The sequence below is a fragment of the Musca domestica genome, unplaced genomic scaffold (genome assembly GCF_030504385.1).
Source record: "Musca domestica strain aabys unplaced genomic scaffold, Musca_domestica.polishedcontigs.V.1.1 38, whole genome shotgun sequence".
Lineage (NCBI taxonomy): Eukaryota > Metazoa > Arthropoda > Insecta > Diptera > Muscidae > Musca > Musca domestica.
Window position 1 is genome coordinate 1,809,222 of NW_026712324.1, and position 26,119 is coordinate 1,835,340.

A 26,119-nucleotide genomic window follows, 5' to 3' on the forward strand; every position below is an offset into this window, starting at 1 on the left:
CTTGGATTTTTTAAAGAATTGTTTTCCAAGGATTAAAAACGTGGATTTTTTTTAATAAATTTTTTCCAAGCATCAAAAACGTGGATTTTTTAAATTTTTTTTTCCAAGGATCAATAAACGTGATATTTAAAAATGTTTTTTCCAAGGATCAATAAACGTGGATTTTTAAAGATTTTTTTCCAAGGATCAAAATCTTGGATTTGTTAAAAAAATTCCAAGGATCAAAACTTGGATTTTTAAAAAAAAAAAAATTCCAAGGATCAAAAACGTGAATTTTTAAAGAATTTTGTCCAAGAGTTTTTTTTCAAGGATCAAAAACGTGGATTTTTAAAGAATTTTGTTCAAGGATTTTTTTTCAAGGATCAAAAACGTGGATTTTTAAAGAATTTTGTTCAAGGATTTTTTTTCAAGGATCAAAAACGCGGATTTTTAAAGAATTTTGTTCAAGGATCAAAAACGTGGATTATTATTTTTTTCAAGGATCAAAACGTGGATTTTTTACAATTTTTTTTTCAAGGATCAAAAAAGTAATTTTTCTTAAACATTGATTTTGTGAAGAAAGGATAGTCCTTTGAAAGTAGCAATTTCTACGACGGACTGAACACCTAGTCCCCCACCCTGTATATGCCCTTATTCTAGACCATCTCACTCATGTAAGATAACCTCGAAATTTTGGCACGTTTTGTTGTGAAAAACTAATATTTAAATCCTTGGGCACCTCTTACCCAAAGTGGATCCAAAATGTCGGTGTCCCCCATAAAAATTCCAGCCCGTCTGAAGTTTATATTATTTTTAATTGGTATTGATTTTGGAATTAATTTTTTTATGAACAAATTTAATTCCAAAAATATTTTCAAAACATTCTATGGAAATTTAATCATATTTATCCATTTTACACAAACCCATTGGTTACTTAGATTAGTGGTCATATCGGAAATTAATGCCATCAGGCCATCCAATCCATACTATTATTCCCCTTACCTACAACTCCTATCATCCATTACCAACAAGATTATTATCGGCCACATGTCGTCTGGAGGAAAGATTTGTTTTTTTGCAAAAACAAATTCTGCACAACATTATATCAACAAATCATTTATAAATTATGGTATTGACTATTCCAAACAAAAAAAGAAAACAAATATTCCCAAAATTCTATGAGGAAGAGAGATAACCCGCCTGATGTGTGTTAAAATTCCGGTGTTGGAAACGAAAAAAAAAAACACACACACTTCAAAAACACAAATTAAAACACTTCAAATAAATATTGGATTGGATTTGAATGGAATGGAATTGTACTAACCATCGATAACTAAATGGCCAGACACAATGAGAGATGCGTGGGAATATTAGGTTGAAACGATAAGAAATATCAGATGTTTTTTTAGCAAAACGCCCATGTTACTCATGTTGTTGCTGAGCTACCAAAAAATAAAAAAGAATATGTAGAAATCACCTCATTGTTATGAAATAAATTTTAAAGAGATAAGAATATTAAAGTGTACTCCCTAATTCTGACCTCACCTAATGTACGTGGTGTTAGAATTTTTCGTTTGGCATTTTTTTTTGTTCGCCTGCTGTTAGTCAGCTGTATGTGACATGAGCCGGCCGGCCATTGTTGTCATGAGTAAGTAATTTGAAGAGCAAACGTAGTGAAAGCTCTGCAAAACACACGGATTCCAGACACTACTCTACTCTATCTGTCTGCAAGTTCTAATGATGGTTAGCAAATGTTTGCCAGATAATTAGAAGTGGCGCGATGTTTCAATGTTTTCATTTGCCTAAAGAGAGAGAGAGAGATATGGGGTGTTCTGATCGAAATATAACAGGTTTTTTTAGGAATAAACATTACGAATTTTATAATCTGTATATAATTTTACAATTCCACACTGGTTATAAGATATTAAGTATTTTATAAATGTAACATGCCCCCATTGGGCTGAGAAAATGCCGTTGGTTAGAAATAAAACCACTGTATAAAAAAAACTAAAAGAGCACCCGGCTAGAGTGAAATCTTCTAGATTTCGACTGGATTTTATTCTCACTTGAGAACGTGTTCCTTTTCGAGTGGAGTAGAATTATAGAGAATTCGCAGGAGTTCTACCGCTCGAATTTCAACAAGTTTCATTACTTACTCGAATTCAGGGGTGTATTGCAAAGGATAAAATAAACAAAAGTTTCACAACGCGTAACATTTCTTTCTATAGTCTTAATATACTTCAAAGAGCCTCCAATGTATAATCCACGGACTATATTTTTGTATTATTAAATAGTAAAATGAAAACTTTTATGAAGAAAAATAATTAAAGAAACATTTTTTACAAGAATCCATACTCCAGGAATTTAATTCATGCAGGATCTTCTAGGAAATTTCTTTTGGGATAGGGCCAGACCAAAAAGGATCTTAAACTTTGGTATTTTTCTGTACTCCTCTTTAAAAGACGATTCAAGAGGACTTCTACGGGTAAAATATATTCTGCAGTTTTATTTCGGTTAACCATGTTTTAAAAAATCCATATTGGTTGGTTGGAGGGTCCTTGCAAGTATAAATAATATTCCGATGGTCCTTGGAAAAATATTCTAAAGAAATCTACCTTTTGTGGACTAGTTTGTTCTTGTAAAAATAGTCTCAAAAAGTCCCAGTTTTGTGGTTAGGATGGTCCTTGGAAGAAATTTAAAGGGTGAGATGAAAAAACTGCAACCAACTTCAGACTGCTGTCATTTCTAAGTCACTCTTCCGACAGCTGTTAAATTTATTACAGTGACAGCTCATTATATTGTTTACAAGCGTTTTGGTGAGAATTTTCCAGAAAAAAAGTTATTCGTCATGGAATTCAAGCGACGTCAAAAATGGTTCGAAAGGTGAAGAAGCGACTTGATCGAAAACCGTGTCGCAGTGGCCGAAAAATTAATCATGAGCTGAACATATCGCTATATTCCATTCGGCAAATATTGAAAAATGAGCTCGGGGTAAAGGCATTGAAATTCCAAAAAGTACAAGAACTTACACCGCAACAGAAAGAAAATAGACTCAAAAGAGCTAAAGAGTTGTTTCGCTTGGCCGAAAGTGGTGAACTACCGAATTTGGGTTTCTCCGATGAGAAAACATTCGTTGTCCAGCAGTTTGTAAACAAACAAATTGATCGTGTATACTTGCCAAAGAGGTCAGCTGAAAATGTGCACCTTTGGTTGGCCACCTGAATTCAAGCACCGGCCATGGTGATGGTGTGGGCCGCCATATGGTGATGGTGTGGGCCGCCGACGGTCGCTCTTCGCTCGTATTAATCGACTGTGGCATCAGAATAAATATTTTGGAGGGTATATTAAAGCCTTGGGCACGCAAACATTTTGGCCGTAGACCTTGGACATTCCAACAGGACTCAGCACCATCGCACTCAGCACGCACTTCATTTCCAGCGCACTTTGGCCACCAAAATCTCCGGATACCAATCCATTGGACTATTGTGTCTGGAGTATATTGGAAAGCAAGGTTGGCACTAAAAAATACCAAAGTTTCGATCACCTCAAGAAAGCGCTTCGCAGGGAATTGGCCAAAATACCACATAGCAACATTCAGACAGCGTGTTTCATTCTCAAGTTTGATGCTATTTCCGACATTTTTGGCTTTCACTCAATAAAATTTAAAAAAATGTCAAAGTTATGGCGTTTGACTTAGTTGCAGTTTTTATTATCTCACCCTGTACATGTTGAAAAACAATAGGCCTTAATACTGACCCTAACACTATCCCCATGCAAAATTTCTTCAGAATCTGACGATAATTGCAAACCAAAAAAATCTTATGCGAGAAAAAAATATGACAGATTATAAAAAAATGTTCACTGTTTTATTGCCATATTTTCACGCGATTTTCTTATATTTTTTTCCTTTCCTGACAAGAGGTCATTCCGAATTTGGGAGAATTGTCAAAATCCGTCCAGCCGTTCTTGAGTTATAAACGGTCTAACTAACATCCCCTTTATTGATATATGCGATTGTATTTATAAAGAAAAATCGAATAAACTCTACTTTTTCCTATGACACTCGAAAAAGAATGAGTAATTCGGGTGGCATAGGAAAAAGTAGAGTTTATTCGATTTCTTTCTTCTCACAGGAGTTCTCCCACTAGAGTTCTCTCTCAACTCAAATTTGAGCGTGCATTTCGAAACTGTGGTTGAATTCGCGATTGAGCTTGCACTATTGAAGATAGAGCTTTGAAATTTTTCAAAAGCGTTGATATGGTAGATAGATAGAATATTAGGACAAACTCTAAGTTATAGCCTGACTTTCGATATTTTAAAGGCATTAGTCATTTCCAACCAAATCAGCTGTTATTTAACACTGCAACTTCTCAGAGGGTAGTTTAACTCCTCGCAATAAATATTTGAAGTACAGGCATTGATATTAAGTCAAGTTTTTTCGACGGATTTAACATAGATTTTATTTGGTTCATCTATACAAAATACCTTTTGAGGTACTGAAACTGATATTTCTAACTGGGGATTTTGTAAGTTCCCTAGATTTATTTTTTTAATGTCTCCTCTCTATGAAAAATCCAACGATATGTCTTCTATATTACATAACAGTTCTTTCTCAAAAAAAAAAGTCCCTAGCTGATGATTTGTACTTACAATACTAAAACAGGTTACTCCATAAAAAATAGTTCCACTTTTACGCCACACATTTGTTTTTTTCTTTTCTTTTCGCGACACTTGCCAAATTTATGTCAACAAAATATAACAATTTACACATTTTTCGTTATCAAGTTTTTTTTTCAGAGGATTAGTCAATATCTTTGAGATAGAGATGGAGAGAGAGTAACGATAGGTGGCGTGTTTGTATGTGTATATTTGGACATAATAGGTAATGGGTATCTCTGCTAAATTCCATACCAAAAAAAAAGGAAACCCCCAAAATGAATGTTTATGAAAGTTCCGCATTGATATTGGGGCATAGGCTAAAGCTTTTCGGTAGTTATTTTTTCTTTACTACCCCATACCATCAGATAGCATTTGAACCGAGAATAACATAGGCGATGATGGGCAGTAGACAGATAATATTTTTGTTTAACAACCCAATCAAATATCAATCGACAACGACGACAGCAACAACAACCACCGACATATTATAAATTATTTGCTATTGCTATTTGATATTATTTGCAATATTATCATCATTATTAAACTACCAATATTAAATACTTGGGGGGAATGTAAGTGTCGGTTGTTGTTAATGTTATTAACAGCAACATTTTGCAATCAAATATTCTGTTTGAAATTGAGTTGAATTGGGTAATTTTGTCACCGCCATTCAAACCCTTTAAACAGATATAGTTATTTGAAAGATAGTTAGTTGGCAAATAGAGAGCCCTTGATTGTGTAATAGTTGTTGATACAACTCATTTGTTTTTTTTTATTATTTTTGAAGAGATGAGTTAATATTTTTTTAGTTGTATTTGAAAACAAAGTGTGTCGGATCTTATAAGTCAAGGTTTTTTGTGGGAAACTTATTTGCATTGTCTACATTGGGGAAGAAGATGACAGAAGGCAAGAAAAAATTAGTCTGAGATGTTAGTACAAAAATCCGAACACCAAAAGATTCTCGATGAGAAGGACAATAATATGTTTTATACAGAAATGCAGAATTTTGCATAAAAGACCACATATATATAGTAGGTATTGTGACCCAAATCTTAGGTTTCGGGGCGAAATTTGTTGATTTTTTAAGAATATTTTTTCATAGACCATCCAAGCTCAGAACGAGGAATTTTTTAAAGGATTTTATTTCAAGCTCTCAGTCCGACTTTTTTAAGGTCATTTAAAAAATATTTTTTCAAGGGAAATTAATTTAGAATTTTTCAAGGATATTTTTAAGAATATTTTTTTAAGGACCATCCTACTTATACTCTTCACCTTGAAAAGGAGGGTAAATTAAATTTTTTATTAACTTTGTAAAATTCATAAATATTCATCGTAGACCTCATAAAGTATATATATATATATATATATATATATATATATATATATATATATATATATATATATATATATATATATGTATATATATATATATATATATATATATATATATATATATATATATATATATATATATATATATATATCAGCATAAAATTGTAAGTCCATTTAACGATGTCCGCCTGTCACTCCGTCTGTCTGTTGAAATGACGATACAGCACACACAGCACACTTGACGTAGAGCTTCAAAATTTGGCAGAACAATTTGTATTATGTCTAGGATGCTTGGTATTGAAAATGAGATATATCAGTCTACTTTTTGGTATAGCCCCATATAACGGTACCTCCCGATATTCGGTATTTTGATGATTTTACCAACATTATTCACCGGAATTGTTTCAAACTTGGTATTTGAAATTCGTAACGGATACTACAGCCTGTGACAGAAAATTGTCTGTGCTTGTCCAAATATCTGTATAGCCCCCATATAACTGTACCTCCCGATATTCGGTATTTCGATGATTTTTGCAACATTATTCACCGGAATTGTTTCAAATTTGGAATTTGAAGTTCGTCATGGATACTACAGGCTATGATAGAAAATTGTCTGTGCAGGTCCACGTTTTGGTATGGCCCCCATATCGTTATTCACTGATTTTTTTTCAAGTTTCGCATTTGAATATTATGATTAAAGTTGCCTATGCAGGTCCACGTCGACGTATTTTAAACGTTTTTTTTATGATATTTTTTCTATGATATTTTCAAAAATATTTTTAAGGGCAGTCAAGGTTCAAATCAAGGAGTTTTTTAACGATATTTGTTGAAGCTCTAAACTTGGATTTGTTAAAGGTAAATGTGGATTTTTTTAAGATTTTTTTTTGTGGTTCTTCAGGCAGGCCAAGTTCGAAGATGGGCTATATCGGTCCACAATATCGTATAGCCCCCATATAACTGTACTCCCCGATATTCGGTATTTTGGTGATTTTAGCCACATTTTCCAATGGAATTGTCTGAAAATTCACACAAGCATTTCCTTGTGAGTACTTTATCCCCTGGAAGAGAATTTTTTATATAGGTCCACGATAACGTATAGCCCCCATATAACGCCACCTTCCGATATTCGGTATTTTTATGACTTTAGCCACATTTTCCAATGGGATTGTCTGAAAATTCACACAAGGAGTTCCTTGTGAGTACTTTATCCCCTGAAAGAGGATTTTTTTATATAGGTTCATAATATCATATAGCCCCCCATATAACGCACCTTCCGATATTCCATATTTTGATGATTTTAGCCACATTTTTCAGTGGAGTTGTCTGAAATTCTACACAAGGAGTCTTTGTGAGTCTTTACCCTCTGAAAGAGAATTGTCTATATAGGTTCACAACATCGTATATCCCCCATATAACGCCACCTTCCCATATTCGGTACTTTAATGATTTTAGCCACCTTTTTCAATGGAGTTGTCTGAAAATTCACACAAGGAGTTCTTTGTCAGCACTTTACCCCCTGAAAGAGAAGTGTCTATATAGGTCCACAATATCGTATATCCCTCATATAACGTCATCTTCCGATATTCGGTATTTTTAAGACTTTAACAGAATTTTTCAATGGAATTGTCTGAAATTCTACACAAGGAGTTCTTTGTGAGTTATTAATCCCTGAAAGAGAATTCGGTATTTTAAAGATTTTAACAAAATTTTTAATGGGTTTTATTTTATTTTTTTATTTTATTTTATTTTATTTTATTTTATTTTTATATTTTTTTTTTTTTTTTTTTTGAAAATTTCCCAATTCGTTCCAAATGGTGGAGGGTATTCAAAGTTCGGCCCGGCCGAACTTACTGTTTTTTTACTTGTTTTTTTTTAAGGTAGTTCCATTATTTAAAAAAAAAATATATACTTTGACCATGAACTTGTCACTTGGTCTCAAACAATTATCATATTTTTTCTGCTTCACAGCCAGGCCGATCTAATCAATACGTTTCATATTAAAAGTAAATATTCACGGTTTTAAAATTTGCATCTGCTTGGCACAAAAAAAAAAAAATAAATTCTAGCAAAAATAAATGATTTCAAAGTTAAACAAATTACATGGGCCGGTGAAGTCAAATTTATTTGTTGGAACAAAAATACGAAATGAACTGGTTTTACGACCTTTGCAATTTCCCTTTTTTCTCTTCATTTGAAAAAAAAGAAATTATTGGAAAATTCTTAATGCAGAAATGTATTCCTCTGTAACCTTATTAAATAATTATTGATGCATAAAAATTTCAAATTTAAATCATTGACGTAATTACGTTGGCTAATTCCACCATGCAAAATCATGGAGGTAAAACAAAACGAAAAAAAAGAAGAATTGGAAAATTACCCAGCGAATAAATAGAGGGCACTTGTTTTCAGTAAAAAATACTCAAAAACAAAAAAAAAATGTTTTATCTTAAAAAAAATATAAAACATTGATCAGAACAAATTTAATAACACATTTTGAAGTATCTAAATTTCGTTGAGAATGAAATTCACTTTATCGTTGATGATTAATTTGACATTGGATAACAAAATCTGACTCAATTTTAGAATAGTACGATTATCTACTTTCTTTTTTGGCCAATTCAATAAATCTATAAAAATGACAACAACACAGTTTTTCCTTTTTTTTTGCTTTGGCCGATAACAATTATCTGCATTTAGCTTTCTTTCTTCGATTTTTATTTTTGTTTTTTTTTTTTTACGAGTATTCCTTTGGCAAAACATTGGCTAATTTAGTAGGTTATGGCACTTGTGACGTAGTATTTTAAGAATAAACATGGTCAAGGTCCAGCCTTCTTTTAATTTGGATTATGTGACCAACTAAACGGTTGACCAAAAAAGTTTTTTTTTTGTTTAGAATGAGTAAGAGTGGTGGTTCTTTGTTGGAAACTCTATCGGGAAATAGGCTATTTAAATTGAATTTCTGAGACACGTCATTCAACAGAATGGGGAAGATGAATATTATGAACATTTATTGTTCTACTGAATATTAAGGTGAGGAAATACAGGGTGAGATGAAAAAACTGCAACCAATTTCAGACTGCTGTCATTTCTAAGCCAGTCCTCCGACAGCTTTTAAAATTATCCCAGTTACAGCTCATTATATTGTTTACAAGCGTACAAAAGCATTTTGGTGAGAATTTTCCAGAAAAAAAGTTATTCGCGATAGAATTCAAGCGTGATAGTGTGATCTCTTTATATTTGGCTGGAAAACCACAAGTGGCTATCGTTAGAGGACTCCAGCATTTAAATGTGAATAAATAGCCCGACGTCAAGAAAGTGGACGGGAGAAAATAGCAACATCAGCAGAAATGGTACGAAAAGTGAAAAAGCGACTTGATCGAAACCAGCGTAGCAGTGGCCGAAATATGACTCGTGAGCTGAACATATCGCAATATTCCATTCGGCAAATATTGAAAAGTGAGCCCGGGGTAAAGCCATTGAAATTCCAAAAAGTGCAAGAACTTACACCGCAACAGAAAGAAAATACACTCAAAAGAGCTTAACAATTGCCTCGCTTGACCGAAAGTGGTGAACTGCGGAATTTGGTTTTCTCCAATGAGAAAACATTCGTTATGCAGCAACAAAATAATCGTGTTTACTTGCCAAAGAAGTCAGCTGAAAATGTGCACCTTAGGTTGGCCATCAGAACTCAAGCACCGGCCATGGTGATGGTGTGGGCCGCCATAACAGCTGATGGTCGCTCTCCGCTCGTCTTAATCGACCGTGGCATCTAAATAAATGCCGAATATTATCGCGAAAATATTCGGCTGCCATAACAGCCTATGGTCGATCTCCGCTCGTGTTAATCGACCGTGGCATCAGAATAAATGCCGAATATTAACGCGAAAATATTCTGAAGGGTGTATTAAAGCCTTGGGCATGCCAATATTTTGGCCGCAGACCTTGGACATTCCAACAGGACTCAGCACCATCGCACTCAGCATGCGCCACCCAAGAATGGTTACAAAATGAGGTTCCTCGTTTCATTTCCAGCGCACAATGGCCACCAAAATCTCCGGATACCAATCCATTGGACTATTGTGTCTGGAGTATTTTGGAAAGCAGGGTTGGCACTAAAAATACCAAAGTGTCGATCACCTCAAGCAAGAGCAGAGCAACCGCAGAGCAATATTCGGGCAGCGTGTGATGGTTTCATTGGTCGTTTGAAGGCCATAATTCGTGACAAAGGTGACCAATTCGAACAAATCTAAACTTTTTCTAAAATTTGATGCTATTTCCGACATTTTTTGCTTTCATTCAATAAAATTAAAAAAAAAATTAAAAATTATGGCGTTTGACTTTGTTGCAGTTTTTTTTTTTTATTCCACCCTGTATACTCTTAGACTTTTGCTATATTCACTTGGAATGAAAATTGAATTGGAAATATTGAATACGCAGTAGAAGAAATTTTCATGTTTTTGAATAACTTTTAAAGAAAATTTTCAATCTTTAAAGTATGTAAATTTTCACCAAAATCTCTCAGCTCATATGAAGAAATTCCAATATAAATATTTCAAATCGAAGCAGTTAACAAATTACTTTTCGATCTTCTTTCCGTTTGCAATTTCAATGTCACTGTGTGTTGTCTGCATTTTTTTTCTTCGTCTCCTTCCTTGTCATTTTCATAAATAAATATATTTTTAATTTCTCTTTATTGATTTTATAAACATTCCACAGTAGGTCAATATGTCAATGTTCCATTCGTGCATTGATCATTAGTCAGCAAAAATAGTGGAAAGGGGAGAAGATCACATAAAAATAAAAAAAAATAAAATAAAAAAATCCCCAAGAAAAATTTGCAACTCTTGTTTTAAAAATAGCAATCCGATATGTAACAGATTTCCTAATTGACATAATTAGAAGTACAACAAAGTATACAAAACAAATTTTGAATTAATTCAAAATTTTATGTCGTTAGTCTGAAACAACAAATTAACAAAAAAAAAACCCAAACTCGTTTTGGCTGCCCTTTGAACTGCAATTTTGGATGTTTTCAAAATTGATTTGTGATTTAATATAAACGACTTAATGATGATACATAAATGGAATCATTTTGGTTATTTTACAAAATATATAGATAAAAAAATTATTTTATAATTTAAGTCAAAAAATCGAATGATAAATACAAAATTTAATTGATCAATTTCTTTCTTTGTGTGTTAAAAATAGAAACCGAAACAATTGAGTGAATTTTTTAAATTATCAATTTTTACAACCTTTATAGTTGGTAGATTCTAAGACATGGACCTGGCTTATGTGGGTAATATGAAAGCACAAACAATTTACGTCCAATACGCCGTAAGCCCGAAAATCATCTACGTCTTTTCAAAAATTCTTAAAAAAATCAGGGTTTTTTGTCGTAAGTAAATATACATAAAATTTTAGTCTCAAGCGCTTTTTGTGCCAAATCTACCATTTTTTTCAGAATGTATATGAAAAATATTCTCAAAAAAATTGGGTCTGAAGTCCTTTAAAAACTGCTCAACAAATCTACAAATTTTAAAAAGAAGTCCTTGGAAAAATCTTTGGTTTAAAAGATTTTTGAAAAAGAATTATGATTGAAGTATTTTCAAAATTCTTTAAAAAATCAGTAGTTTCTTTAAAAAAATAAAATGTTGTAAATATTTTTGAAAAATCTACTGGCCAGGAGGTTAATTTAAAATAAGTTCTTAAAAAAAAACAAATTACTCTACAATTTAAGCAAAAAATTTCAAAAATATTTTTGACAAACTCTAATTTCTTATCCAGGAAATCTTTGTGCAAAATATTGAATTTAAAATATTTTTATTTTTTCTTAAAATATATAAATAAAATAAAAAAATCGCCAGGAGGGTCTTAATTATTTTTAAACAACAATTATTTTTAAATCTTGTTTTAAAAATGTTTTGTATTTTTTTAAATCCACAATAGTTGCATTTTTGTCAATCCACGATATTTGCATTTTTTTAATTCACAATTTTTTTAAGTTCAAGATTTTTGCAGTTTTTTTTTTTTAAATCCACATTTTTTTTTATCTTTTGTAATTTAAAAAATTTACGATTTTTTTAAAAAACGTTATTTTTGGCAATAAAATATATTAAAAACGATTTTATTAAAAATATTTTACGAATCCACAATTTTAATAAAAATATTTTACGAATCCACAATTTTTATAAAAATTATTTTAGAATCCACAATTTTTATAAAAATGTTTTTAGAATCCACAATTTTTATAAAAATATTTTAAGAATCCACAATTTTTAAAAAAAAATTATTTTTAGATTCCACAATTTTTATAAAAATGTTTTTAGAATCCACAATTTTTATAAAAATGTTTTAAAAATCCATGATTTTTGTATTGTTTTTTATATCCAATTTATTTAACCAATAACTTTTTGATTCTAGATTTGTGTAATTTTTTTTTCTAAAAATATTTTTAGAAAATCTACGATTATTGGACAAGAAGTCCTTAAAAAGTATTTTCAAAAATATACGATTCTATGCAAATATTTTTAAATTTTCGATTCTCTTCCTGGATTTGTATCAAAAATTATTATTTTTTTTAATTTAACATTGTTGGCCAGAAAACAATTTTTAAAAAGTCATGTGCAAATTCTTAAAAAAAAATCCAAGTTAGAATTTAGAAAAAATGGCAAGTCTTTGACATAAATTTAAAAAAATCCAACATTTTTAGTTACAGAAAATCCCTGAAAATTTTTTTCTTTGAAAGCAATTATTTGAAACATTTTTTGGTCACAAAATTCTATAAGAAAATATTCTTAAAAAAATCAAGATTTTTTGTTGAAATAAAAATATTTTTAGAAAATATTAAAAAAAAAAACAATTTATATTTTTGAAGATTTTGTAAAAAAAATTTAAAAAATATCCCTGTCAAGGAATTCCTGGAAAAAAAATGAAAATAACCCATGCTTCAAGAAAATCATACTTCGTAAAGTGTATAAGGGCTTAAAAGGAATCCTTGGATTTTTTTATTAGCCCAATGTTGTTTGCATTGAAAAATATAAAAATTTTACCGGAAACTCAGGAATTCATTAGAAAATATTTCCAAATAATATTCTTAAAAATATCCACTATTAATTCTTGAATTTGAATTGCGAACTAATCCGGAAAAGAATTTTAAAAACCACGCGATATATTGTTTGGAAATCCTTCGGAAATAATCTTGAAAAAAATCCTTTACATTTTTTCTCGAAAAAAATCAATATTATTGTTGAAAACTAATGCAATATTTGGACATGACGTAAAAAAAAAATTGTTTGGAAGTCCTTCGGAAAAATCTTAAAAAACCAACCTGTTTTCAATATTGTAGTTTAAAATGAATGTAATATTTGGCATGACGTAATAATGTAATATTTTTTAAAAAAAGTAAAAATATTTTGGAAATCTTGGCAAAACTCGTTAAAACTCTTGATCAGCAAGTCCTTGCCAGTTTTCTTGTAGAAAATTTCTAATATAGATTGGAATGTCATTGCCAGAATATCTTCAAAGAAGTGTACAATTATCAGTCAGGAAGATTTTCCAATTTCCAGTCAGTTCCAATTGTTAACTCTTCTCTAAAAATATTCAATTTAGATACACTTTTTGGTATAGTATAACAGTACCTTTTGATTCGGTATTTTATAAGTTTCTGTCCAAATTAATTACTTAATTGGGGGTAGATTTACTTCTCTCAAAAGATAAAAGATCCAATTTTTGGTATAGCCACCCCATATAATGGTACGTTTTGATTCCTGGTATGTCGGAGGCTTTGGTCCCAATTTCCAAGCATTTCCAACAAACTTGATGTGACATTTTGGTTTTTAAGGGGTTGGTTAAATTTCTCGCATATAAGGGAATCCAAAATTAACGCGACTTTGAGAATAGTCGATTTGGCCATAAGTCACGTTTTCACATGGAGGGGGGTATGAAAATTTGGAACTGGACGAATTTAAGGTATGTTTTATTTACTTATTTATTATTATTATTTATTTAATTTTTTTTTTTTTTTTTTTGGTAAGGATTTCCAGTTTTCCCTGATCTATAGTTGAGTGGAAAACCTTTAAATCACCCTGACAACCTTTTCTAACTAAGAGACTTTTGTTTAGATCTTCAAATTATGAACAAGTCCTTCGGGTCTTTTGTGGACATACAATTTTCTTTTTTTTTTTTATTGACATTGGCAATATTAAAAAAGTAGTAACTTTGCTGACCCACCCTGTGCGGTATTACTTCCAGACCCATTTACATTATTTTGAATATTTTGGGTTTTACTTTTTTGTCACACTAAAAAAGTGGGGTTCATTGAACGTTTTTGTTTTTTGGATTTCCTTTTCTTTTTTTCAACTCTTCTGCATTTTTTCCTTTCTTGAATTTTTTTTACTACAAAGAAATAAGGAAAAAGCGAAAATGACACTAATTATTTCCCTATGCGACAATTATAGTACACATAGTTATTTATGATTCATTTTGTGTGAGTGTGTGTGAGAAGAACAATAGCCGAAATAAAAAATAAAATAATGCAGCGAGGGGATGAAAAAATATTTGACCATTTGTTGGTGTTGTTGTTGGAAAAACAAAGGCTTATTTTATTATTTTCAATGTCTGTGGTTGTCTTAAAGGTCCTGGCAATGCGCAGGTCTCTGCTCGTTTTGAGGGAACCCTTAAAAATTGCCTTGTCCTTCCCACCTCCCCCCTAAATTTGAGCTGTCTTAGACCCCAACCTTAGACACTAGCTAACAAATGATGACACTAGAAAAATCAAGCTCTTCGTTTTTGTTTTTTTTTTTCTTTGGCTTTTTTTCGTTTTGCTGACACAAATAAAAAAGGAACATGTGCTTTGTTGCTGTTGTTGTTGTTGATGTTCTTTAGGATTCTCACTTTTTGTTTTTGGAAAAATATTCAAATACATGTATGGCATACATACTACCACATAAAGTACTTTGTTCGTTTGTGTGAGTTTTGTTAAAGGCGACTTGGTTACGAAACCAAAAAAAGAAATCGATATTACTTTCAAGCGATACCCATGTCCTTTTGGCCCACCTCAGCCAAGTACGTCATTGCTTTTGGGGGAAAATTTCGATTTTTTTCAAATTTGGTCTTCCAACTTACCAATAATAGGCAATATTATCACCCAATCCATTGCGTATATTACGATCCAGCAGATTATAGCATATATTTGTGGAGGCTCCCTCCATCCATTTGATGGAAATGGGTCCTTTGCTAATATCGAAATTATATTGCAAGAATTTCTTGGGTTCAGCTGGGGTCTCCCAGTGGAATTGTTTGGCCACACGAGACCAGAATTCCTCGGGATTTTCTATGGACTCATCGTAGAATTTTTTGTACTCCTCCATGCTGGATATGTAGGCATTTTTGCTAATGGCCGGATTTGGATAATACAGTCCTTTATCCACTGGCATTTTGATTTCTGTTTTTTTTTTATTTTCTTTTATTAACTTATGACCTTTTGGAAAAGTAAATATCCTTTCAGTTTTTTTCAACAATTTGTGGTCATTGATTCAATTTTTTTTAATATTCTTTTAAATCTCTTTGTTATTATTTTATGTTAATTTTTTTTCACTTCTTTTTCAAATTTTTTTAAAAAGTGTTTAGTTTCCTTCCGTTTGTTCTCTGTGTTGTGTTGCGTTGCAGACTAGAAACCCAAACACCTCTAGACGGTATGAACGACACTCGTATACTGAAATCGTTGCCAACGAACCCTAAAATACCTCTCACAGTTTATCTGTGCGAAACTTTGCTTGTTGTTGCCTACGCAAAGCTTTTTTCTATTCGATTTCTCAGTGCTCTGTGCAAATGGAGCTTTTGTTGGGAATTTTCAAAGAATTTAAGGGAGGAAATTTTGCAAAACCATTATGAACATAATTCTCTCATACGCGATATGCGTAATTTCAGTAATGTCCCACCCAAGTGGCACAGGTATGTGTTTTTTATAGAGACTCTTATAAAGTGGCTGTGGAAATCGCTAATTGTTGCCTCGTAAATAATCTTGGGAACTGATGTCTACTGGAAGGTGTTCGGGTTTCTGTCGACTCGAAGGTAATCGGATGAATTCTTCTCGGTTCCGTAGTATTAAATTTACTGCCGTCTAGAAGGGAGTCGGATGAACTCCACTCTGCTCAACAATTTCTTGGTTTTGATAAACATCTCATTGCCTGTGAGCCGACAAGACCCTCGTCTAGAAGTATTTAGGTTGAGAATTTCACTCGGTTCGGCAGTATTAACCTTGCAGTCGGGAGTCGGGTTAACTCCACTCTGCTCGTAATTCCTTGGAATATTTTCAGGTCGTCCACAGTTTAATCAATTGCTTCCGAGCCGATGTTCTTCTTCCTCTGAGGAGAGAGTAATTTTTATTTCCGAACTGATAGCAAATCAGATGAGATAAACATCTCATTGCCTGTGAGCTGACAAGACCCTCGTCTGGAAGTATTTGCATTTAGATCGGTTCGGAAATAATCCATTTAATTTCTTTCGGGTTTGAAACATCTGATTTGCTATCAGCTCGGAAGTTAATATTGCTCTCGCCTCAGAGGGAAACGGACATCGGCTCGGAAGCAATTGGATAAACTTTGGTCCACCCAAAAAATATTCTTGTTATTTTCTGCTCGAAAGAAATTTCTCGGCTCTAAAGTAATTGGATAATTTGCTCTCAAGTCGTAAGAATTGAGATTGCTCTTGGCTAGGAGGTAGTCGGGTGAACCTCACTCTGCTCGGAAATATTTGGAATAGTGTCACCTCGGAGGATGTATTCGAGTTGATACCGGCTCGAAACATCACGTTTGCAATCGATTCAGGTGAATTATCTTCAATTGCGCTCGGTTCGGAGGAAGCCGGCAATTGGAAGCATTGTCTCGTAAGAATTGTGATTGCTCTTGGCTAGGAGGTAGTCGGGTGAATTTCACTCTGCTCGGAAATATTCGGATTATTGTCACCTCGGAGGATGCAGTGGAGTTGATACCGGCTCGAAACATCTCGTTTGCAATCGATTCAGGTGAATTATCCTCAATTGCGCTCGGCTCGGAGGAAGCCGGCAATTGGAAGCATTGTAATAAACAGTTGTCCAGCCGGAAAAAAATCGCGTTTTTGAGGGTCCAGAAGTAATCAGATAATTTTCTTTGATTCGCAGGTAATTGGGTAAATTGTTCGGCTCGGCTCAAAGACGGGAAAAGCTCTAATCTGCTCGGAAATAATTTAAACTAACCTCGTTCCGAATTATTATTATGCTTGATAAAGGCTCAGAAGTAATCGGGAGAATGTAAAGTATGCGGGTTGCTGTATGCTCCAAGAAATCTTATGAGTGCCCCCACTTCCAAAGTGTTGTGGAAACTCCGAAATAATCGAGTGAACTTCTCTCTGTGAACGGAATTATTTGTGATGCTGTCAGAGGAGACAATCGAATTAAGTTGGTCTTAATTCGCGTGTATTTGAGTCGTCTGAGTTACTCTGCTTGGAAGTATTCGGGAGTTGTCGGGTCGACAAAAAAAATTATTATATTATTCTAATTATTTTTAGAGAAGTTCCCTTGATTAGAAATATTTTGGTTTGCTGTCGGAAATCGATTGAATTCCTCTCTACTCAAAGGTATTGGTGTATATTTTTGTGTCCACTCGGTAGTAATTGTTGAGTCGATTACTGAAATCACCTCTCAGCAGTAGTTGAATAGATGTCCTAGGTAATCAGAAGAAGAACTCCAATATTAGGTTGCATTTGGCACGTAAGAAGCCGGGAGAATTGCAGTTGTTCATGGCTCGAAAGTATTCGGATGATACTCATCCCACTTATAAATATTCGAATTGTTATTGGACTCGGCTCAGAAGTATCCGGAATATTTTCGGTTCTAAAGAAATCGAGTACTGCGTTTTCTGTTCATAAGCATTGGGATCAATAGTAACCGTGTGAACCGCTCTCAGCTTGACATTATTCCTGTTATTGTTGACCACAAAGTAATCGGATGAATTACTGCCAACTCGGAAATATTTCGATTATTTCGTGTTGGTAGAGAATTACTGTTGATTGGGAAGTATTCAAATTGACATTGAATTAGATAAGTGACGCAACAGTTTGAAGTTTGATAGGAACCTATTGGGAGCTGTAAACGTGTAAAGTTCATTGAAATTTCAGAGCCTTGCTAAGCGCGAGCGGTTGATATAATAGTGTTTGCTATTAGCATAATGGGTTCTAGTTCCGTTGGCTAACCATTGTATGTATAGGTCCAAGTTTTTGTATAGCCCCCATATAACAGTGCCTCCCGATATTCGGTATTTTGATAAATTTTAAAACATTTTTCCACGGATTTGTCTAAAAATTGGTATTTGTAGATCATATTGGATTCTAGCTATGATGTCAAAACCTTATATGTATGGGTCCAGGTTTTGGTGTAGCCCCCATATAATGGTACCACCCGATATTCAGGGTTTTAATGATTTCGCCATAGTTTCCTACGGATTTGTCTTAAAATTGATATTTTTAGTTCCTAATGGGTTCTCGCTCCGGTGGCCGGACATTGAATATTTAGGTCCACGTTTTCCCACTGATACTCGGTATTTCGATAATCCATCCACATTTACCCACGAAACTGTTTCAAATGTTGTATTTAAGAAGATTTAGTAGATGGCAATCCTTGAAGTATAAAATTGTCTATGGAGGTTCCCCTTTTGATATGGCCCTCACATAACGGACTCATCCACTTTATTGTTTCTTTGAAAGGTTTAACAGCATTATCCAAACGGTCTTACTGGTATTTGTAGTTTATAGTGGAACACATTTGAATTCAGATACTTTTATATAAAAAAGTTTTTTTTACCCAATGGTGAAGGGTATTAGTTCGGCCCGGCTGAACTTAATGTCTTTTTCATGTTCTCTATTAATATATATTTTCCTTTTTCTTTTTAGCCACTGTTCCTGATTTTAATTAACGCCTTAAGGTATGCTATTATTTTAAATAAATTAGAAATTAAAATACTTAACCGCTTACATTTTATTTATTTATAATTTTTTTTATTTGACAAAATTTTACATACAAATGTTAAGATCTTAATTTTGGCAAGTTGTCCTTCAAAATTATCTTTAGGATGAAAAAATCATAAGCCCTTTTGCATAAACCAACAGATGGTTCAGCAAAGAAGGCAAAAATGTTTAGGAGATGGAATTTGTTTTAGTTTTTTATCTCTCTATTTGCTTATATATCATTCTTTATTTGTTTTTTATCTCTATCTCCGACATTTTCTTATTGAAAAATTAGGTTTCGTTTAATGACTTCGAAAAATGAAACAAATGTTATTAGAAATACATGTCCATTGGAGAAGATGCTCATCTGTTTGATAGTGAGAAACCAAATTTAAATTAAATAAGAGGCTTTATAAGTGATAGTGATTATACACCCCTATATAATGCGGAATAATTAATATTGTATCTATTATTTTTGTTACAAATTTACGAGACCTTAAGTCTAAACACACAATTTCTACATAACAAAATTGGCATATGGTCTATTCCAGAACTACACGAATGCAAATATATTTACTACGATAACCGTTTTGCCTTTATAATATCAAAAAAAAAAATGCAAAACTTGAATATGCTTGCCGGACAGACCAATAATATGGAAATTTTTGACACACACCATTCCTTGTGAATTTGCCGACATATTACTTATTTTTTTTTTTAATTTAATGTTTAGCCAATACTAATCAACATATGCCAATTTATATAAAAATTCAATTTCTAAAATGTATTATAATTTCCTATTTTAAAGCCATAAAAACATATCTACAATGTGTCTGACCTTCTAATCCAGACACAATCTTCTAATCAACAAAAAGACTATGACCTTCATAGGCCTCCTAAAAGCGAAAAACATATTGTTCCTCTTGTTCCTTCCCTATTTGAACAAATAATTTCAAATGACAACACATTTTCTTTTCAAATATAATTTATTATTAAAGGCATATTAATTCTATAATTAAAAATATACATGTAGAAAAAAAATGTGATAAAGACTTTCTTTTTGTTTTTTGTTTTTTTTTGTAATTACAATAACAAGACACTAGCTATAGCTTGACAGAGAGCCCCCACTGTTTGCGAGCTTCAATTTGAACTTTTGACACGCATAATCAAATATAACAAATTATAATAATAAATATGTTATAATTAGCCTTGTGGTTGGACTGTTTTTAATGATCTGATTCTTCGAGATATTTGTTGTATTGTTCCTCGGACATGAGTTTATCCAGCTCGGCGGGGTTTGAGAGTTTGATTTTGAAGAGCCAACCTGAAAAGAGGAAGAATGGTAAATAGTAATTAAATATGAAGAAAAATATTCAATATTTAAATTATTTGATAATTAAAATATTCAGAATAAATGTTAAGTCACCAACTAACGGAATACAACTATTCACAATCAATTAAAACTGGTTGTACATTCAGTACCACATGGAACAAATGGAAATTTTCAATATTTTGAAATCCACAAATTAGTTACGCTAAAAAATGCACACTATGATCTTCTAAGATATATAAAAAACACTTTTCCCAACTGTATGTGTTACGTTGCAAATTTATGTTTTGTTCTGATTCCGAGCCTAATTTTATTAAACCCCATATAGAGATGTAAAGATCATTTTCATTCGTATAAATAATACCAAAGTTTTGAGCTTTAAATGTGAACCTTCTAAAACGCCCATTTTAGCTATGGTGGCAGTTGTTTATGAATTCCAATAAACTACTCTCAAGGAAGAGATTTTACCCACTCATATTCCTAATAAGATGCCAATGACATACCTGTCTGCATGTTTTAGACATAGCCATCCAAACTTCAACTTCAAGAATGACCCTATTTAACCTGGACACGATAGAAAACAACTTCATTGATACAAAAAAGTGCCTCCAGATGAGCAGGCCCAAAGGCAGATTTTAATACAATTTAAAATGACAAGACGAGCGAAGCAATACAAGAATACATATTGAATGAAATCAAGTAGATCACTCGCTAGACGTCGCTATGAAAGTAAATCAGCTACTTATAAATAAAGCGGGTTACTTTTGGCATATTAGGCATCAGTATAGCATATTCAACCGAGTACGCAGTAGAAACTAGAATTCCACGAAAATGTAGAGTGGCCTACAACATATGCCCCTCCTTACATCGCTTAATCTCATCTAGGCTTTTTAAAACCCTCGTTTTTTATTTAATATTCATATCAGGCTCAAGGGCGAAAATTGCAAACGAAGGCACTTTCTTTCTTCTACCACCTCTACAAAAGGTGGACATACTAATATTAATTTTAATCATTTTTATCACCTCTAGATCTAAAATGTATATTGGATATATAGAATTGGAAATTGGATATATTGGAATACTCATACTTATTTTAATTACTTTAAACCTCTAGATCTAATGTGAAAATGTGGGTTATATTGGTCTATTCTTTCTGAACCACTTTCATAGAAGTCGAAAGAAGTTTACAAATTGTAATTAAAATATTCGCCAATTGGAATATTTATATCAGACATAGGCCAGGGACATAAAATTGGGAACGTCAGCCCCTGTGCTTTTGGGGTGTCCTCCCCAAAGGGTGAAGTCTTTGAATATTCACAACATTTATAGAATGCAAAATTATTTCGATCTTCTCCTTGAACCTCCCTCAAAATCTCTCAACAAATGAAATTACAATTGACTTCTCATTTGCGCCCAATATGAGATCTAGTGTGAGAATATAGCACCTCTTCCATAAAAGGCCATGCTTTCAAATAATAACTCTCAAAAATGTAAAATAAGAACCAGATTTAAAGACTTAACCTATCTGTTTTATTCTATCTAAGGTGAAGATCGGGTCAATCCTCTTAGTACAAAAGGATTAGACCGCAGTATCGGCCCACATTTTCTGCTAACTTTCCTTATCACTGAGCATTGGTCCATGTTCTAATTTTGAACCAGGTAGAAAGTTAAACAGATCGACCCCAAATGTTCTGAGGCTAATTTCATCCGAAGGGATATAGGATCTGATACCGGTATGGAAATACTTATAACCCCAAATACCAAACTACTTGGGAATAGGCTACTGAAATCTTTATAACCCCTTTAGTCGGAATGCAACCTTATAAGATTGTGGATTTATATTCAACATGAGATTTATATTCAGTGGAGAGGTTTTACGTTCTTTGGAAATGAGCCCTTGAATCGCGAGGAACGCTGACATAGTTAAATATAGTTTTAAATTAAATAATGTTGTCTTGTGGTCAACCAAAAGATCGTGAAACGACCAACGAAAACACGCAATTATTGTCATAGACTAATGAAAATATAGACAACGAGCGTTCAATATCGGTTGCTAAAAGACAGTCGCAACAATAGGTGTGTGTATTGCATGGTCGAGTCGCTCGACTTCGAAAACATTTTAATTGAATTTTTATACCCTCCACCTTTGAAAGGAGGGTATATTAACTTTGTCATTCCGTTTGTAACATCCTCTTCGTCGTAGACCCCATAAATTATATATATTCATAATCAGCATAAAATTCTAAATCGATTTAACGATGTCCGTCTGTCTGTTGAAATCACGATACAGCTCACATTATTTGACGTAGAGCGCCAAAATTTAGCAGAGCAATTTGAATTGTGTCTAGGATGGTTGGTATTGAAAATAAGATATATCGGTCCACGTTCTGCTATAGTCCACATATAAGGGTACCTCCCGATATTCGGTATTTTGATGATTTATGCCACATTTTTTCACGGATTTGTTTGAAAATTGGTATTTGTAGGTCATAACGGGTCCCTGTGCGTGTGGCAAAACATTGCATGTATAGGTCCACGTTTTGGTATAGCCCCCATATAAAGGTACCTCCCGATATTCGGTATTTTAATTTTTTTGTCACATTTTTTTACGGATTTGTCTAAAAACTGGTATTTGTGGGTCATAATGAATCCTAGTTCGTGTGGCGAAACATTGTATGTATAGGTCCACGTTTTGGTATAGTCCCCATATAACGGTATCTCCCAATATTCGGTTTTTTGATGATTTTTGACACATTTTTTCACGAATTTCTCTGAAAATTGGTAGTTGTAGATCATAATGGGTCCCAGTTCGTGTAGCGAGTCATTGTAACTATAGGTCCACGTTTTGGTATAACCCCCATATAACGGTATCTCCTTATATTCGGTAATTTGACGATTTTTGCCACATTTTTTCCCGGATTTGTCTGAAAATTGGTATTTGTAGGTTATAATGGGTTCTAGCTCCGTTGGCGAAACATTACATGTGAGTTAAGGTTGAAAACACGGTATCTATCGGTAGGTCTTAGCGACTACTTTGATTTCGTCGCTAACTTACCGATACATTTTGTTAATTACCGAAATTATAAGCATTTTAATTTTAACAACTTTTGTCGGCAGCTCAAAAAATGAGTAGAGAATTCCACTGCAGGTATGGGACAGTTTTTCTTTTCCAATGCACCATTTACAATTCATAAATATCATACAGTGGTTAATTTTTTTAACATTTTAGGTTTGAATGACTTGAAAATGACTATTTTCACTCATACCCCTGAAACGACATAGACGACATCTGCTAATTCGAATATTTCGACGATAATTGGTGAGAGCATTGCTTGGTCTATATTTCATTAGTCTATGAAATTGGTATATAAATTTCATCGTATATAAATTGTTTCGCACTTTCAAAACTTATAATCTCGATTCCAGAAAAAAAACTGAACTTACCATCTGTGTAGGTGTGAGTATTAATCAAACCGGGAGTATCTTCAACTTTACTGTTCTTTTCGGTGACCTCACCGCTGACAGGACAATAGACTTCACTGGCGGCTTTTACACTTTCCAAGGCGCCGCATTCATCACCTTGCTTGAAGGCAGTGCCGGGTTCTGGCAGCTGGGCAAAGACAACATCACCCAAAGCTTCTTGGGCGTATTTGGAAATACCCACAGAGGCAGAGGGGCCATCAACGGAAACCCATTCGTGTTTTTCGGTATAACGGCGTTCTAAAATCGCAAAAAGAATCCATTAAAAGCATTTCACAATCTGGCAACTCTCAAAATGGATAAAAACGAATAACAACATAAAAATCAGCTGGTTTTTTGCAATTCCATTGGTTGAAGGAGGCGGCGGGTGATGCAATGGGGAGCACCGCCATTTCCCTTTCGATGATTGTTGCATAAAAAACGAGTTTACTTTTTCTTTTTATTCTCTTCCCCAACTCACCTGCATTCAATAGCGTTGAAACACTGAATTGCCGGACATTTTGCAAATGTTTGGCCGCTTGGAAAATCCTTTGCGACTGTTGCAAGGCACGGGCAAATTTAACAATTACAACCATATTTGGTCTATCAAATATTCACTTGGAGCTGATGAAAATCGAGAACACAAACACGACGAAACCGAAGTCCAGTTGTTGTCCACCGTCTACACAAACGCCAGTCTCAGCGATCCAAACACAAATGTGACTTGTAGTCGAGTCTTCTTTTTCATTTGCGATGTTCTTCCATCAAAATACGAACGACGTTTTTGCACTGACAGAACGCACACACATACACACGCATCCAATTGTCATTCCCATTCACGCCGGCAGCGGCAACAACAAATGTTCGAAGATTATTTGATTTTGTAACGTTGAGATGATGATTCTGTTGGTGTTGGCGGCTACGTTATCAGCAAATCGACGACTTTTTGGTAGATTTGAACTTGCACCGTCTGTGGGGGTTATCACGGCCCGTAAGTGGAGTGAGAGAGAACGAGGGACATCAGACATGTGTTGAGTATGGAAGTGCCAGTTTCCTTGGGGCATTAACAAATTTTTTGAATTTGTTTATCCATTAGTTTTTTGAATTTTCTTTTAGTTTTCATTTTCGTAACAAGTTTTTTTTTGACATTGCCGGTTTCTGTGTCACCCTGTCAGCCATATTTGATAAAAGAGTGGATTAATTTATCACATATAGATGTCGTTAATGTTGCACTCCCTCTGTGGTACGAGGATATTGAAACTGTGATCGTCCTACTGTGAGGGTGCCTATTTAATTTCATTTATTAACAAAGTGGAATAGATATGTTCTACGGAAGCAAAATAACTCTGTGAAGTACACTACCACTAAATAGTGTGGAAGAGCTATACTTTCGAACGTATGTAATACTACATCGACATAACCTTAAAATTTTAGTAACTCCTCGACCTTAGACCCCACAAAGTGTATATATTCCGGATCAGCATAAAATTCTAAGACGATCTAGCGATGTCTGTCTGTCCGTCCGCCAGTCTGTTGTATCTTTCGAACGAATTGAATAGAAGGCTACAATTTTGCATTCATGCATAGTTTACCAGTAAGTTCGTAATTAACCGTGTCGGTCCACGTTTCAGTATAGCCCCATATAACCTTACCTCCCGATATTCGGTATTTTCATGGTTTTAGCGACACTATTCACAAGAATTATTTCAAATTCACTGAAGAGTAGATCTTCTAGACATATAGATGCTGTACGAATTAATTCGTAATACAGGACATTTCACCGATCGTAATTTATAATCTCTTAATTAATTTTTGCCTAAGAAGGGAGTTTACTCAGGCAGGTTTTTGTGGACCCTCAAAAGTCTAGGGATAAAGAGAAAACCAAAGTCGGTCACAAAACCCCCATACAGTCAATGGCGCTGAGATGGATGGGTCAACTTAGGGACAGCAACCTGAGGCGAAAAAAGTGACTACGCAGGCGAAACAACATTCAGTCTAGTCTGTATAGGTTGCGGCAAAAGAGGACAGAGGGAAACACAATGATGTTAAGACGAAAGTCGAACCAGCAGATATTGCTTCGCAGAAACTTTGTGACCCAAGGCCGAAGCAGAGAGTAACGGTCATTGATTAGGCTTACTCCAATGCCTCGAAGATCATTGCCTGCTGACCGACGAGAAGATTTAGTACATCTACCTTTCCGATGAAGTCGATGTGAGCAACATTCGGATTTACAGGGAAGTCAAGGTCATTACCTATTTTCCTCAATTTTCCACAATTAATGACCTTCAATCTCTTTCGTAGTGAGATGGCCGCCGTGCCTGTCTAAATTATCCCATGTAGAATGGTGGCTTCAGTGTAGCTTCCATTTCCTATATTGGA

General features: G+C 33.7%; 2 protein-coding genes across 2 annotated transcripts in view; both read right to left on the minus strand.

Moving 5' to 3' along the window:
* The window catches only part of LOC101896068 (acetyl-coenzyme A synthetase), a 32,497-nt gene extending 16,808 nt beyond the window's left edge, over positions 1-15,689 (minus strand). The window contains exon 1 of the mRNA XM_005183094.4: positions 15,097-15,689. Within this exon, the coding sequence (XP_005183151.1) occupies positions 15,097-15,407 (311 nt within the window). The 5' untranslated portion in view covers positions 15,408-15,689. The remainder of the gene's footprint in view (positions 1-15,096) is intronic.
* Positions 15,690-19,918: 4,229 nt separating this feature from the next.
* On the minus strand, positions 19,919-24,505 carry LOC101896225 (glycine cleavage system H protein, mitochondrial). Its single transcript, XM_005183095.4, has 3 exons — positions 24,222-24,505; positions 23,726-24,001; positions 19,919-20,275 (listed from the first exon to the last, which is right to left on the minus strand). Exons 1-3 carry the CDS (start codon positions 24,334-24,336, stop codon positions 20,178-20,180), a joined length of 489 nt encoding a protein of 162 aa, XP_005183152.1. The 5' UTR covers positions 24,337-24,505; the 3' UTR covers positions 19,919-20,177.
* Positions 24,506-26,119: the final 1,614 nt, after the last annotated feature.

What these genes read in the sequence shown, in the direction of transcription:
- LOC101896225 (XM_005183095.4), bottom strand. Translation starts at nt 24,336, where the DNA reads ATGGTTGTAATTGTTAAATTTGCCCGTGCCTTGCAACAGTCGCAAAGG. An exon ending in TTCAACGCTATTGAATGCAG is followed by an intron (nt 24,002 to 24,221) that starts GTGAGTTGGGGA and finishes TTGCGATTTTAG; the next exon opens with AACGCCGTTATACCGAAAAA. An exon ending in TACTCACACCTACACAGATG is followed by an intron (nt 20,276 to 23,725) that starts GTAAGTTCAGTT and finishes TCCTCTTTTCAG; the next exon opens with GTTGGCTCTTCAAAATCAAA.